This window comes from Ipomoea triloba, chromosome 9 (genome assembly GCF_003576645.1).
Source record: "Ipomoea triloba cultivar NCNSP0323 chromosome 9, ASM357664v1".
NCBI classification, from domain to species: domain Eukaryota; kingdom Viridiplantae; phylum Streptophyta; class Magnoliopsida; order Solanales; family Convolvulaceae; genus Ipomoea; species Ipomoea triloba.
Genome location: NC_044924.1, coordinates 1650216 through 1666641, shown reverse-complemented (window position 1 = coordinate 1666641; position 16426 = coordinate 1650216). Strand labels below are relative to the sequence as shown.

The 16426-nt window shown below is 35.9% G+C and overlaps 4 protein-coding genes across 4 annotated transcripts; all 4 read left to right on the top strand.

Annotated features, from left to right (window-relative positions):
• The first annotated feature begins 1549 nt into the window (after positions 1 to 1549).
• On the top strand, positions 1550 to 3203 carry LOC116029040 (serine carboxypeptidase-like 2). The gene is made up of 9 exons (XM_031270920.1): positions 1550 to 1558; positions 1807 to 1909; positions 1992 to 2029; positions 2119 to 2220; positions 2301 to 2387; positions 2474 to 2596; positions 2685 to 2753; positions 2861 to 3012; positions 3095 to 3203. The coding sequence occupies exons 1-9, from the start codon at positions 1550 to 1552 to the stop codon at positions 3201 to 3203; spliced, it is 792 nt and encodes a 263-aa protein (XP_031126780.1).
• A 1231-nt stretch (positions 3204 to 4434) lies between these two features.
• Positions 4435 to 8517, top strand: LOC116028483 (serine carboxypeptidase-like 18). The gene is made up of 14 exons (XM_031270202.1): positions 4435 to 5694; positions 5808 to 5953; positions 6112 to 6188; positions 6308 to 6430; positions 6523 to 6625; positions 6762 to 6799; positions 6889 to 6990; positions 7104 to 7190; positions 7313 to 7426; positions 7510 to 7581; positions 7682 to 7827; positions 7908 to 8021; positions 8104 to 8158; positions 8252 to 8517. The coding sequence occupies exons 1-14, from the start codon at positions 5573 to 5575 to the stop codon at positions 8333 to 8335; spliced, it is 1383 nt and encodes a 460-aa protein (XP_031126062.1). The 5' UTR covers positions 4435 to 5572; the 3' UTR covers positions 8336 to 8517.
• Positions 8518 to 9319: 802 nt separating this feature from the next.
• On the top strand, positions 9320 to 12641 carry LOC116028486 (serine carboxypeptidase-like 13). The gene is made up of 14 exons (XM_031270204.1): positions 9320 to 9752; positions 9842 to 9987; positions 10168 to 10244; positions 10345 to 10467; positions 10556 to 10658; positions 10754 to 10791; positions 10885 to 10986; positions 11058 to 11144; positions 11257 to 11358; positions 11438 to 11509; positions 11615 to 11763; positions 11850 to 11963; positions 12055 to 12109; positions 12213 to 12641. The coding sequence occupies exons 1-14, from the start codon at positions 9631 to 9633 to the stop codon at positions 12294 to 12296; spliced, it is 1374 nt and encodes a 457-aa protein (XP_031126064.1). The 5' UTR covers positions 9320 to 9630; the 3' UTR covers positions 12297 to 12641.
• On the top strand, positions 12417 to 15924 carry LOC116028482 (serine carboxypeptidase-like 18). Its single transcript, XM_031270201.1, has 15 exons — positions 12417 to 12524; positions 12911 to 13069; positions 13190 to 13335; positions 13579 to 13655; positions 13783 to 13908; positions 13985 to 14087; positions 14184 to 14221; positions 14318 to 14419; positions 14493 to 14579; positions 14678 to 14809; positions 14903 to 14974; positions 15178 to 15326; positions 15419 to 15532; positions 15625 to 15679; positions 15779 to 15924. Exons 2-15 carry the CDS (start codon positions 12948 to 12950, stop codon positions 15860 to 15862), a joined length of 1407 nt encoding a protein of 468 aa, XP_031126061.1. The 5' UTR covers positions 12417 to 12524; positions 12911 to 12947; the 3' UTR covers positions 15863 to 15924.
• Positions 15925 to 16426: the final 502 nt, after the last annotated feature.

The following is a 16426-nucleotide window of genomic DNA, read 5'->3' as shown; positions in this document are numbered from 1 at the left end:
GGACGGTTATTCCGTGGGTACAGTTAACCCTAGTTAAAAAATGGCGGAAGCTTCACTGATTTGGTTGCGAAATCATATCAACGGAAGAACTCCAGGCAGTGGCTGAAGGCGTGTTGTTCACGGCTGATGGGGGATGCTGACCGTGGACGGGAAAAATGGCGGACGGTGTTGATAAGATGCTCCGATCCTCGCGACGGAGATCCGTTGGCAGAAGCTATAATCCAGCGTTGACGGTGTAAGTTTTCTGATTGTGATGTGAAGATAAATAAATAAATAAATAAATAAATTGATAGTGGTAAGGGGCCGGGATACTTGAGTTTTTCAGGGATGGAGCTAGAAATCACTGAAAGCACCAATGTTTAGGTTACAAAATGTTTTGAACAGATTTTTGGCTCCACATACATATCAAACTCCTAATGTTATATTCATACTTCCACGGTGCCAGGGCTCTAGGAAGAGAATAGGAGAGAAAGCACAGAGGGAGAGAGACAAAATCAAATTAGAGCTGGAAGAGTATAGAATAAGGAATATTCAATAATGTCTGTAAATTCAACTCATGCTCCCAACATCAAACCATGAGTTCTTTTATAATTTGTGTTATGAGATTATAGGTAATGAAGAAGAAGCTTTAGGTCCTCCGGGGACTGGGGTCCCTAAAATTGAGAATGGAATATAGGTCCCTCACCGTAGGGGTCCCAAAAATGCCTATCGCGGCTTCGACCTGGATTCAAACCGGCTTGACCCGGGATTATGTAAAAAAAAATTAAAAAAAAATAGAGAAAGAGGAAGTGATTAAAACCCTAGGCAGCTTCGCAAATCGCAACATACCACCAGCCCTCTCAAGTATTCCACTCGTCACTTTCTTCTTTCTTTTTTTTTTTTTTTTTTTTTTTTGGTAAATGAGAAAATATATTCCAAAAAGGAAACAAGAATGTACAAACTACACTAGGGCATACCCTAGTAAAAAACAATGATGGTTGTAATCTGAATACAACCCTTGAGTAAATCTGAAAAGCAACTACTTAGGCAAAGGAGCCTAAAATACAAATCTGCTCCCATCCAAATAGGGATTTTCAAAACACAAAGACCACAAACAAGAGATACAATACAATACTGGCAGAAAAACATCACCCCAAGATCCCTTATGCTAACAGAAACATTCAAGAGTGATCTCAGGATCATGGAGCAAGATTATGAAAAATCTTGAACACCTGAAGAAGAATAATGGATATGGTTTTTGTCACCACAGCTTGGCTTCCCTCAAAAATCATTGCATTCCTGGCTTGCCAAATATAATAAACAGAGCATAAAATAGCCAATAGACCAATTTTTGAATGCATTCGAGATCCACGTGCATCTCTATATGCCCACTTGATAGCCCCTTTGATTGAGCATGTCTTTCTAGTGATCCCAAGTCTTGCTCTAACCTCTTCTTTCTTCTTCTGCCGAGTGGCTCCCTTTTTCCTTCATGCTTATGAACTAGGCTGGCAGGGCTGGCAGCCCGCCACGTGCATATATATATATATATATATATATATAATATCAGTATATGCTGGCAGTAAGAGATTTTTTATTTTTGTTCCATTGAGTTGGGATAAGTGTTAGTATTATAGGGCAATTGGTTCCAAAAGTAGAAAAAAAGTGTAATAAATCGATTATATGATTATTTGTCTCCATAATACCTTACAACTCAAATCATATATATATATATGAAAAGGCAAGTTGTCTGTGTTTGAAAAATTGAATAGACGTAGAAAACTGATGGCTTTCTTGGTTGGAGAATGACATCTTTTGTGAGAACTGTAGTGGCTCCTGGACCACCCGAAATTCCTTAGCAATCCGCTGTACATTGCTGGAGATTCCTATACTGGAATTATTGTTCCACAGATTGTTCAAAGAATATACGATGGTAGCTTGCCTTCTTCTCTGCTCTGCAATTTGCATTCCACTGCTCTTCTGAATTAGCTAATGTTGTTTGTTTGTTTTGGTAGGTTTAAAATCTGGAATTGAGCCACGCTTAAATATTAAAGTAAATCTCAATTCCCTTTCTTGCGTGTGATCCTATTCTTGTTAGTTAATATGCTTATGATTTTTGGGATGTATTTAAACATGGTTTAGGGCTATGTGGAAGGCAATCCAATGACTGACAAATATGCAGACTTCAACAATAGAGTGGTATATGCTCATCGAATGGGGCTTTTATCAGACAATTTGTACAAGGTAGTATTTGAATATTAAATTGTAAACTATAGTTTAAATCATGTCTGCTTCGTTTCACAAACTGATGCAATGCAATGCAGTCCACAAAAGTAAGTTGCGATGGGCGTTACATAGATGAACATCCGCAAAATGCAGCATGTCAATATGATCTTGAAAGAGTATCAAAGGTTAGCGGGCAGTTTTTTGTAAAAATATTAATCAAATTTGTCTTTAAGGATCCAACTAACAACTATCGGTGTGGTTTTGTGTGTAGTGTACTGAAAAGATTTATATGGATCAAATTTTAGAACCAATGTGTAGCAATGAAAATTTACTGAGTCTAAATGTTGGTGAAAATCTTACCAGTCTCCTTTTACTGCAACAGTACGGGTGCAGAGTAAGTCTGTAGCCTCATATACATACTTCCATTCTATAACATCTTAATCTTTCTTGTTTTGTCTTAAGGTGTACATTTATATGTGCAGGATGATAATTATTTGTACTCCATTTGGGCAAATAACAAAATTGTCCAGAAAGCACTTCATGTGCGTGAGGTATGTCTAGTGAGTAAATGATATTAACCATACATTCATAAGAAATGAAACAAATTAAAAAAAAAAAGTTTATAGTAATGATGATGCTAATATCTGGTTGGCAATAGGAAACAATAACAGAGTGGGTCAGATGCAATGAAAGCTTGATGTATTATGATTTTGGTATGGAGAGAACTGAAGCATATGCTTTTAATGTCCAAAGCACTCTTCACTATCATCGGAGCTTCACTAACAATTCTTGTCGAGTTCTAATCTACAGGTGATGCTTTGAAGCACCCATTATTTTTCTTGTCTTCCATCTTGACCATGATTTTTAGTAAGCTAATTCTCTAAGCATACAGTGGGGATCACGATATGGTTGTTCCTCATTTGAGCACAGAAGAATGGATAGAATCCTTAAAGGTTGGGGTTGAAGATGAGTGGAACCTTGGTTTGTTGAGGATCAAGTAGCTATATATATATATATATATATATATATGGCTGTAACTGAAAGGTGTATGTTATAATTTTGATGACTGCAGATATACTATGAAGTATTCACAGGAGGAATATGAGTTGACATATGCAACTATAAAGGTAGGACAACATTTGAACAAGTATTAATTACGTACATAACTCAACACTTGAGTTTAAGCATACCTTTCTTCGTTGACATTTAACAATAGGGAGCAGGTCATACAGCACCAGAGTATAAGCCACAACAATGCTTGGCAATGCTTCAGAGATGGCTTGACAATTATTCTCTTTGATTATGTAATTGGATGCATATTCCATAAATAAAATAGCAAGGGATTGACTTATTGCTAATGTGATGATTTTTATATGGTGTAATAAGAATTTATGGACATATAAGTATATTTACATTTCGTTGGAACGTTATTGTATCATAACTATGCTGTTAATGTTTGTGATTAGAAATGGAGAAGACAAAAAGTTTGGTAACATGTAGACTTTATGCACTATATGTTCATAAATTTTTGTTACACTATATAAAAATCTATCATAAATTCACCATGCGATCGACATATGATGCAACAAGCCAACAACTATGGTTTTTGTTACATTATATAAAAATCTATCATAAATTCACCATGCGATCGACATATGATGCAACAAGCCAACTATGGTCTATGGAGGAGGACAAAGAGCGACATATGATGCAACAAGCCAACAACTATGGTTTATGGAGGAGGACAAAGACCAACTATGGTTTATGGAGGAGGACAAAGACCTTCTTGATGTGTTCGGAAAGAGATTGGAATGTTGAAGGTGTCGAAACGAATTTGAAGTTTTACGTGGTTGGTTAAGGAAGGCAAAATTATAAGTTATAACGAAATAGTTAAAGAGAATTCACTCTTGGATAGTAAATGTCCACATTACATAGGATCGAAATATTAAGAATATTAAAATAAAATTACAATCGCTTTCAAAAAAAAAAAATACAATTATAACATAAGTAATAAATTTTCAACCAAACAATTTTATATAACATATCTCAATTTTAACTGAAAACAAGAATTTAACAACTTTAGTAATCTTTAGGTTAGTGGATATAATATAATTTTTTTCTCTTTTCACATAAATAAGTGAGCAAAAATGGAAATAAGTGATTTTTTTAAAATGTTATAATTGATAACTTAGGGATAATTGAAAATTTAGGACGGTTATTCCGTGAGTACAGTTAACCCCAACGTTAAAAAATGGCGGAAGCTTCACTGATTTGGTTGCGAAATCATATCAATGGAAGAACTCCAGGCAGTGGCTGAAGGCGTGTTGTTCACGGCTGATGGGGATGCTGACCGGGCTGGAAAGAATGGTGGACGACAGTGGCTCGGCGATGGCCGATGTGCTTCGCCGGAAAAAAACTGGCAGACGATGTTGATAAGCTTTGTCCGTTGCTCCTTTCGACGGAGGTCCGTCGGAGGAAGCTAGAATCCAGCGTTGACGGCGTAAGTTTTCTGATTGTGATGATGTGACGAAAAATAAATAAATATATAAATTGATACTGGTAAGGGGATACTTTCAGGATGGAGAATTCACTGTAAGCACCAATTGTTAGAATAATAGATAGGATTGCAATGGTTACAAAATCTTTTGAACAGATTTTTGGCTCCACGTCCCTATCGAACTCCTATTATTCACACTTCCAGGTGCCAGAGTTCTAGGAAGAGAAAAGGAGAGAAAGATCGGAGTGATAGAGACGAAAATTAGAGCTGGAAGAGTATAGAATAAGGAATATTGATTGATATTGTTCACTTATACAATTATATTGATGTCTGTAATAACTTGCTACCTAAATTATTCTAACAAGATAAGGTAATGATCATAGCATAATTTCCTCTTCATTTGATGCTCTATAATTGGTTCATGTCAATGTCATGGCTATTGTAATGACATAACAATTAGTTTGGAAAGCGATAGTGTAGTCATGTAGATCGAGAGTCCAAGACTTTTCCATGGATCCCCAATCTATCCTCTTTGTACAGAAAGATTAAACGGCTTGCTTTGCTCGCAACAGCAGGGTGTAGGTTTCATATCTTACCAAGGACAAAAAGAAAAGAAAAAAAGGTATAGATTTATCCTTGTTGTGGGTACTCATGTATAAGCATTTGGGGGTTGTAAGTCAGTTAAGACACATCTCGCTATTTACCTCCTTCATCTCTAGGACAGAGCAGTGAAGGACAAGTTTGGGTTCAAACTTATTAAAGGGCTTGCTGACATGAGACAGTAAATTAATGTAGTTGGTGGCAATAGACAACTTTTTAATGCTCCATAAATGACATATATGTTGCAGCAGTGTAGGCTGCAGAAGCATTCTCATGGCCTCACTAATGGAAATCCTTCTGTTGTTACTCCTGTTTTTGGCTCGATCATTTTCACATTCAGTGGTTGACACTTTACCTGGATTCCCAGGAAAACTTCCATTCAAGCTCGAAACTGGGTAACACTTGTCTTTCTTTCTAAGTCTGTAGTGTATCATTATCACTAGAGTTTGGTGCACTAGGTTGGACCTAAGATTTGCTGATATTGATGTTGTTGGTATATGCTGTTTAGTTACATAGGTGTGGGAGAATTTCAACAAGTTCAACTGTTTTACTACTTCATTGAATCTGAGAAGAGCCCAGAAAGTGACCCGCTCTTTCTCTGGCTCGCTGGAGGCCCAGGCTGCTCTGGTCTCTCTAGCCTCCTCTATGAGATAGGTATCTTCTCGTATTTATTATCATTTTTGTTTCTGTGCTAGATATACTTTTGAGAACTTATTAGAGACTTAGAATTATTAGTGCTGAAACTTTTAACAGGATCATTAATTACATTATTAAAACTCTCAAACAAGCCTGGCGTTTATGTTTTGTTGAAGGTCCTTTGAGAATTAATTATGCAAATTCCACTGGAGACATCCCAGCTTTGGAGTTGAACCAGTATGCGTGGACCAAGGTTTTGAAACATTGCCATCTGTAACATTACTCCTAATTTCATTTTTCTATTTATTCTTGGGTAATAGAATGGTTTGTGTTCAATTCTGACAGTAACAAAATCCTTCACAAATTCACTAGGTGGCCAACATTATATTTTTGGATCAACCAGTTGGAACAGGATTCTCCTATGATAAAACATGGGAAGCTTACGTGTGTAATGATACACTATCTGCACAACTTGCTTATAGTTTCCTCAGAGGGGTAAGAAAATTTTAAATTTTTGTTGGCAATACATTTAAAGCAGACTTTGACGGAGAATTTACTTTATGTTCTTTACGTTTCTGTGACTGCAGTGGCTCCTGGACCACCCGAAATTCCTTAGCAATCCATTGTACATTGCTGGTGATTCCTATGCTGGAATCATTGTTCCGCTGATTGTTCGCGAAATATATGATGGTAGCTTACCTTGTTCCCTGCAATCTGCATTCCAAGGCTCTTATTTGTTGTGTGTGGGTGTGTTGATTAGCAAGTGCAGAATTATATTAAGCTGTTATGTGGAGTAGCTTATGTTGTTCTTTGTTTGTTTTGGTAGGTTTAGAATCTGGAATTGAGCCACATCTAAATTTGAAAGTACATCTGAACTCCCTTTCTCACGTTTGATCGTATTATTGTTGGTTAATGTGCTTATGATTTTTGGGGTGTATTTAAACATGATTTAGGGATATGTGGAAGGCAATCCAGTGACCGACCAATATGCAGACCCCAATAATAGAGTCAAGTATGCTCATCGAATGGGGCTTTTATCAGACAATCTATACCAGGTAGTTTCACAAAATTTGGCATTTGATTTGATTGAGTTTTAGTATTTGAATGTTAATTTGTAAAGTTAAATCATTTGAGCTATCCTGTCTGCTTCATTTCACAATCTGCATAGTCCACAAAAGTAACATGCCATGGACATTACATCGGTGAAGATCCAGAAAATGCTGAATGTCAATATAATCTTGAAAGAGTATCAAAGGTTAGCAGTCAGTTTTATTTACTTTTTTTTGAGTTTTTTCTTATAAATGAATATCGAATTTGTCTTCAATGATCTATATGAATGGCTTACAATTACAACTGTTGGTGTGGTTTTGTGTGTAGTGTACTGAAAAGATTAATCAGGCGCAAATTTTAGAACCGGTGTGTAGCGTTGAAAGTTTACTGACTCTAGATGTGAGTTCTATTGGTGAAAATTTACCGCAACAATGGTGCAGAGTAAGTATCTAACCCAATATACTACATTCTATAATATCTTATGCTTTCTTATTTTGTGGTAAGTTGTACATTTACATATGCAGGAAAATAATTATTTGTTCTCCTCCACCTGGGCAAATAACAAAGTTGTCCAGAAAGCACTTCACGTGCATGAGGTATGTCTAGCAAGTACAAGGGATATTAACCATGCATCAATAAAAACGAAGCCAAAAGAAGTTTACCGTGATGATGATATGAATATCTGATCGCCAACAGGGAACGATAACAGAGTGGGTTAGATGCAACCAAAGCTTGAAAGGTGATACTAATGAGAGAACTGGGGCATACAATTTTAATGTCCAAAGCACAGTTGATTATCATCGAAGTTTCACCAACAAATCTTGTCGAGTCCTAATCTACAGGTGACATTTTCAAGTCGCAATTATCTTTCGTGTTCCATCCTAACCATGATTTTCATGAAGCTAATTTTCTGAGCATACAGTGGGGATCATGACATGGTCGCTCCTCATCTGGGCACAGAAGAATGGATAGGGTCCTTACAAGTTGCGGTTGAAGATGATTGGAGACCTTGGTTTGTTGAAGATCAAGTTGCAGGGTCCGTTGTTTAACTTTTTAGGATTTTTCTAATATACATTAATGGATTTAACTAAAGGGTGTTGTAATGCTGATGAATGCAGATACACCATGAAGTATTCACAGAATAACTATGAGTTGACATATGCAACTGTAAAGGCAAGACTGCATTTCAACAAGTATTAATTATAGAGTTAACACTTTGAATGTAATTACTGCAGTAATTAACATTCATGTCTTGTTAAACATCAGGGAGCAGGTCATACAGCACCAGAGTATAAGCCACGACAATGTCAGTCAATGATTCAGAGATGGCTTAGCAATTATTCTCTTTGATTATGTAATATTGAATGCATATTCAATGAATAAAATTGCAATGACCTTTGATATCTTTCTCTGTTAAAAATAAGCTACAACAGTGTCAGGCAATGATTCAGAGATGGCTTAGCAATTATCCTTTTTGATTATGTAATATTGAATGCATATTCAATGAATAAAATTGCAATGACCTTTGTATCTTTCTCTGTTAAAAATCCAAAGTTCTGTTAAAAATAAGCCACAACAATGTCAGGCAATGATTCAGAGATGGCTTAGCAATTATCCTTTTTGATTATGTAATATTGAATGCATATTCAATGAATAAAATTGCAATGACCTTTGATATCTTTCTCTGTTAAAAATCCAAAGTTTTTGAGATTTGAAAGAGGTTTTAGTTGCTCTGATCTTCCCTTCTACAGCTCAAATGCTTCCCACAGAAGAGAATATTATGTTTGATACCAATTAATGATAGAGTGCATACTTTGCTAATGTAGGTGACAATGGAAACCTATAGCCACTACCAGAGGATGTGCATTGGGTGAACTCCGCTCCTGTAAATAGCTCAACTGAGAGAGTATTAATAAGAATCGAACTCGTGATTTTCTGGTCACTTACTACCCATTTCAGCATCTTCCTTTGCTAATTTCTGCTATTGAAAGAGGATGGAATATTATTAATAAAATAATAAACTTGGGGCCAAGCACATGTATGAATTCAGAGTAAATGTTATAATAATGAAAATAATATCTAAGTTCTAAGCAGATGGTCATACATACAGTTTGTATAGTATCCTTTTTTGTTTTTGTTTTTCCTTAATTCTCTCCCTCTTCTCTCTGGGCACCTCAAAAACTACAAAAAATTCAATACTATTGTGGATGCTCGTCTTTTCTTTTTGTTTTTCTTTTAAAAAGATATGCTCTTTATCTTCTCATAGATAGATTCATAGATCTATATGGCATCCTTACACTTTCTATTTCGAGAAAAAGGCAACGTCAATTTCACTCTTTTTCTTTTGACTAACTCATCCCACTTGTAAATAATAGTAAGATTTAAAAACTCTATTAACCCAAAAATAGACTAAAAAGCATTCTTCCCGTTTCACATTTCAAGATTCTTTGGGACTAGTTAACGAAGAACGAGGTCTAATTTAATACAAACCTGAAAATGGTTGACTAAGATTTAAAAAAAGGTGAAATGTTCTAAAAGTTATGTTTTTTTAAGGCAATATGCCTTAATCATTACCAAATGCCCCATGAAATGAGTTGAGTTGTTGCAAACTTGCAGCAGTGTAGGCTGGAGAAGCATTCTCATTCATGGCCTCAACATTGAAAATCCTTGTATTGCTACTCCTATTTTCTGCTACAACGTTTTCACATACAGTGATTGACACTTTACCTGGTTTCCCAGGAAAACTTCCATTCAAACTCCAAACTGGGTTGGTGCCTTTTTTTTTTTTTTTTTCCTGCCTGTCCAGTGTAAGATTTGATGATGTTGACTAAGAATTTGTTGGTATGTTTGATTTAGGTACATAGGTGTGGGACAATTTCAAGAAGTTCAACTCTTCTACTATTTCATTGAGTCTGAGAAGAGCCCAGAAAGTGACCCACTTTTGCTATGGCTCACTGGTGGTCCAGGTTGCTCTGCTCTCTCTGGCATCCTCTATGAGATTGGTATATATGTTCAATCTGATCTCGATCTCTCACATTTTAATTTTTGTTTTTGTGATGCATATGCTTAAAGGGTACTGATAGATATTAGAGTAATTAGCCTTGATAAACTATTATCAGAAACCCTATATTAATTACATTATTAAAGCTCTCCCAAACCCTTGGATTTATGTTTTCTTGAAGGCCCTTTCAACATCAATTATGCTAATTCCACTGGGGAAATCCCAACTTTGGAGTTGAACCAGTATGCTTGGGCCAAGGTTTTCAATCTTTCCATCCCTTCTTTAACATTACTCCTAATTTCATAGAAATGTCTGTGTTGAATTGTGAGAGTAACAAAATCCTTTACATATTGACTAGGTGGCCAACATTATATATTTGGATCAACCTGCTGGAACTGGATTCTCCTATGCTAAAACACCCGAAGCTTACATGTCTAACGATACTCTATCTGCACAGCTTGCTTATGATTTCCTCATACAGGTAAGAAAATTTTTTCGTTTCCAATAAATTTATAGCAGAATTTGAGAGAGGATTTATGTTCTTAAATTAGCTTTTCTGAGAAGTGCAGTGGCTCCTGGACCACCCAAAATTCCTTGGCAATCCGCTGTACATTGCAGGAGAATCCTATACTGGAATTATTGTTCCACAGATTGTTCGTAAAATATATGATGGTAGCTTGCTTAATTACCTTCTTCTCTGTTGTGCAATTTGGATGGGCAGAAATATGGAGTAGGTAGCTAATGTTGTTGTTTGTTTGTTTCGGTAGGTTTAGAATCTGGAATTGAGCCGCGTCTAAATATGAAAGTACATCTCATCTCAACTCCCTTTCTCGCGTCTGATCAGTTCTTGTTAGTTAATGTGCTTATGATTGTTGAGATGCATTTGAACCTGGTTTAGGGCTATGTGGAAGGCAATCCAATTACTGACAAATATGCAGACCCCAATAGTGTTTTTGAATATGCTTATCGAATGGGGCTTTTATCAGATAATCTATACAAGGTAACGTTGTAGTTGAACATTAATTTGTAAACTTTAGTTTAAATACAAACTGCTGCAAACTTGGAATGCAGTCCACAAAAAAAAGTTGCAAAGGAGATTACATGGATAAACATCCAGAAAATGCGATATGTCAGTATGATCTTCAAAGAGTATCAGAGGTTAGCAGACAATTTTATATAAGATATTTCGCATAAAAGAGTGTTGAATTTGTCTTCAAGGATCCATTTATAAGCTTTATAGTTACAACTATAGGTATGGTTTTGTGTGTAGTGTACTGAAAGGATTAATCCGTGGCAAATTTTAGAACCGATATGTAGCGAGGAAAACGGTGAAAATCCTACTGGTATCCTTTTACCACAACACTGGTGCAGAGTAAGTGTGTAGTCTGATATACTTCCATTCTATAAATCTTAAGCATTCTTGTTTTGTCTTAAGTTGTACATTTATGCAGGATGATAATTATTTGTATTCCGAAGTTTGGGCACAGAACAAATTTGTCCAGAAAGCACTTCGTGTGCGCGAGGTATGTCTACTGTCTAGTGAGTGAAACACGATTACCATACATCCATAGAAATGAAATGAAGCAAAGAGAAGTTTACAGTGATGAATTGATGATGATTGTCACCAGGACACAGTAAGAGAGTGGGTGAGATGCAATGAAAGCTTGATGTATGATTTTGGTATGGAGAGGACTGAAGTATATGTTTATAATGTCCAAAGCACGGTTGATTATCATCGGAGTTTCACTAACAAATCTTGTCGAGTTCTAATCTATAGGTGACGTTTTCAAGCACCCGTTATCTTTCTTTCTTGTGTTCCATCTTAACCAATATTTTTAAGAAGCTAATTCTCTAAGCATACAGTGGGGATCACGACATGGTTGTTCCTCATGTGAGCACAGAAGAATGGATAGAGTCCTTAAAAGTCGAGGTTGAAGACGAGTGGAGACCTTGGTTTGTTGAAGATCAAGTTGCGGGGTGAGTCTGTTGTTTAACTTCTAGGGATTTTTCTAATACACATTAATGGGTTTAACTAAAAGGTGGTGTAATTTGGATGAATGCAATGCAGATACACAATGAAGTATTCAAAGAATGAGTATGAGTTGACATATGCAACTGTAAAGGTAAGACATTAATATTATATTTCAACAAGCATATATAGCATTAATCTTAGAGTTCAACACTTAGCTTGAATGTAATTAGCATTCATTTGTTGTTAAACATCAGGGAGCAGGCCACACAGCACCAGAATATAAACCACAACAATGCTTGTCAATGCTTCAGAGATGGCTTAGCAATTACCCTCTTTGATTTATTCAATGAATAAAATTGCAATGACCTTTGAGATTTGAAAGAGTTTCAAATGCTCTGATCTTCCCTTCCACAACTCAAATGCTTCCCACAGTCAAGAAAATATTATGCTTCGATACCAATTATGATAGAGTGCATAACTTCATACTTTGCTGCCCATTAATCAGCAAATCACTTCCTCAGCTAATGTGGGTGACGAGGGAAACCCGTAGCCACTACCCTGTGAAGGCATGTCCTGAGTGAACTCCGCTCCTAAATATCTTGACCAAGAGAGTGTTGACAAAAATAGAATCCTTGATCTTCTGATATACGATGACCCCTTTTTGCTAATTGCTGCTATTGAAAGAGGATGTAAATGTTATTAATAAAATAATAAACTTGGGTCCAAATGTCCAATCACATAGATTGAATTGAGATTTGAGAGTGAAGTTTATAATAATGAGAATAATAAATTAAGCATATGTAAGTGGTTTAAGAAAGAAGGAAACCCAGAAAAATGGTTGACAAAGATTTTTTTTTTTTTTTTTTTTTAAATGTGAAAGGGTCTAAGGTCATTTCTTTAATGCATTATGCCTTAATAATTACTAAATGCTCCATGAAATGAGTTGTTGCAGACTTGCAGTAGTGTAGGCTGGAGAATTGAAGCTTCTCATGGCCTCAACATTGAAAATCCTTGTATTGCTCCTCCTATTGTCGGCTACAACCTTTTCACATACAGTGGTTGACACTTTACCTGGTTTCCCAGGAAAACTTCCATTCAAACTCCAAACTGGGTAACCTTTTTCTTTCTTTCTTTCTTTCTGCATCTTTTGTCTGTCATTATCTGTTATGCTAGAGTTTGGACCTGAGGTTTGATGATGTTGATTAAGAAGTTGTTGGTATGTTTTATTTAGGTACATAGGTGTGGGGAAATTTCAAGAAGTTCAACTCTTTTACTATTTCATTGAGTCTGAGAAGAGCCCAGAAAGTGACCCACTGTTGCTATGGCTCACTGGTGGTCCAGGTTGCTCTGCTCTCTCTGGCATCCTCTATGAGATTGGTATATATGTTCCATCTCCATATCTCACATTTTCATTTTCGCTTTTGTGATGCATATGGTTAAAGGGTACTGGTTAGAGTTATTAGCCTTGATCAGAGACGGAGCTGCCATGGGGACAGTGGGGGCAGCACCCCAAAATGACGTCGTTTTGGGGTTGTTTTATATATATATATATATACTTGACTTGATAAACTACTATTAATAGGAACCAACCCTATATTAATTATGTTTTGTTGAAGCTAGGTCCTTTCACCATTAACTATGCTAATTCCACTGGTGAAATCCCATCTTTGGAGTTGAACCAGTATGCATGGACCAAGGTTAGGTTTTCAATCTTTCCCTCCCTTCTTTAACATCACTCCACTCCTAGCTAATTTCATAGAAGAAATGTTTGTCTTTAGCCCGCCCCGTCCCGCCAGCCTGTATTGACAGCTCTAATATTAGCAGGTGGCCAACATTATATTTTTGGATCAACCTGTTGGGACAGGATTCTCCTACGCTAAAACACCCGAAGCTAATTACATGTCTAATGATACTCTGTCTGCACAGCTTGCTTATGATTTCCTCATACAGGTAAGAAAAAATTTACTTTTTGTTCTAATAAATTTAAAGACAGAATTTATGTTCTAAACATTTTTGAGAAGTGCAGTGGCTCCTGGACAACCCAAAATTCCTTAGCAATCCGCTCTACATTGCTGGCGATTCCTATACTGGAATTATTATTCCACAGATTGTTCGCAAAATATATGATGGTAGCTTAGCTTGCTTACCTTCTTCTCTGTTGTGCAATTTGGATGCAGAAATATGGAGTAGCTAGAGCTAATGTTGTTGTTTGTTTGTTTTGGTAGGTTTAGAATCTGGAATTGAGCCGCGTCTAAATATGAAAGTACATCTCATATCAACTCCCTTTCTCGCGTCTATAAATCTATTCTTGTTAGTTAATGTGCTTATGCTTGTTGAGATGCATTTGAACATGGTTTAGGGCTATGTGGAAGGCAATCCAACCACTGACAAATATGCAGACTTGAACAATAGAGTGGTATATGCTCATCGAATGGGGCTTTTATCAGACAATCTATACGAGGTAGTATTTGAATGTTAATTCGTAAAACATAGTTTAAGTCATGTCTGCATTTTCACAAACGGTTGCAATGCAGTCCACAAAAGTAAGTTGCAATGGAGATTACATGGATGAACATCCACAAAATGCAGCCTGTCAATATAATCTTCAAAGAGTATCAATGGTTAGCAACTAACAAAAATCTTTTTTTTTTCTCATAAAAGAATATCAAATTTATCTTCAAGGATCCAGTTACAAGTATCGGTATGGTTTTGTGTGTAGTGTACTGAAAAGATTAATCCGCTGCAAATTTTAGAACCAATTTGTAGCAATGAAAATTTACTGAGTCTAAATGGAAACTCTATGGGTGAAAATCTTACCAGTCTCCTTTTACTGCAAAAAAACTGGTGCAGAGTAAGTCTGTAGTGTAGCCTCATATACATATTTCCATTCTATAACATCTTAATCTTTCTTGTTTTGTCTTAAGGTGTACATGCATATATGCAGGCTGATAATTATTTGTACTCCTACATTTGGGCAAATAACAAAATTGTCCAGAAAACACTTCATGTGCGTGAGGTATGTCTAGTGAGTAAATGATATTAACCATATATACATCCATAAAAATTGAAAAAAAAAAAAAAAAAAAAGTTTACAATGATGATGGTGAAGTGTGTTGAGCATATAATATATATAAACATATATTTGCAATCCAACTATTAGCTTAGGCCTTTAGTTGAGATGAAGAACATGCTTTTAAGTGAATATCTAGTTACCAACAGGAAACAATAAGAGAGTGGGTCAGATGCAATGAGAGCTTGGTATATGAATTTGATGGGGAGAGAACTGAAGCATACATTTATGATGTCCAAAGCACCGTTGATTATCATAAGAGTTTCACCAACAAATCTTGTCGAGTTCTGATCTACAGGTCAAGTGACGCTTTAATTTCAAGCAACCATCATCTTTCTTGTGTTCCATCTTAACGGTGGTTTTTAAGAAGCTAATTCTCTAATGGTACAGTGGGGATCACGACATGATCGTTCCTCATTTGAGCACAGAAGAATGGATAGAGTCCTTAGAAGTTGGGGTCGAAGACGAGTGGAGACCTTGGTTTGCTGACAATCAAGTTGCAGGGTGGGTCTGTTGTTTAACTTCTTGGGATCTTTGTAATATACATTTTTAATGGGGGCTTTAACTGAAAGGTGTTGTAACTTTGATGAATGTAGATACACCATGAAGTATTCGCAGAATGAGTATGAGTTGACATATGCCACTGTGAAGGTAAGACATTAATGTTATATTTCAACAAGTACAACATTAATCTTACCGTTCAAGACTTAGCTTGAATGTAATTAGCATTCATTTGTTGTTAAACATCAGGGAGCAGGCCACACAGCACCAGAATATAAGCCACAACAATGCTTGTCAATGTTTCAGAGATGGCTTAGCAATTATCCTCTTTGATTATGTAATTGAATGCATATATATTGAATGAATAAAATTGCAATGACCTTTGAGATTTGAAAGAGTTTCAAATGCTCTGATCTTCCCTTCTACAACTGAAATGCTTCCCGCATTTAATTGTAAATAATTCCAGTCCACTCTCGGTTAATTGAACCAATCATATAAAATAAAACAGATTAAGTACAAAATTGGAGTTTATATATAATATAAGGCTATTTTTATTCATGCAATACTCACTCACTTTCAAAAGTATGGTTCTACTTCTACATCATAACATTTACAATTCTGTCACTGATTTTTTTTTACATCTTTGTAATTCCGACTAACTTTTAAAAGTAGAACCGCTTTGATCACATTTAATATAATAATAATAGTAACACCATAAGACAAAATAAAAATAAAATAAGAATAAAAACAAATTAGCTAAAAGTTATGATATGGCAGCCTTTTTTAGAGTTGCATGCATGGAAGCCATGTGTAATTAAGAAAGAAAAAGAAAATTAAGTGGGGATTAATTGAATTGCGCGCCTAAGGGACAAAATTGCAGCGGCATTATAATGGCAA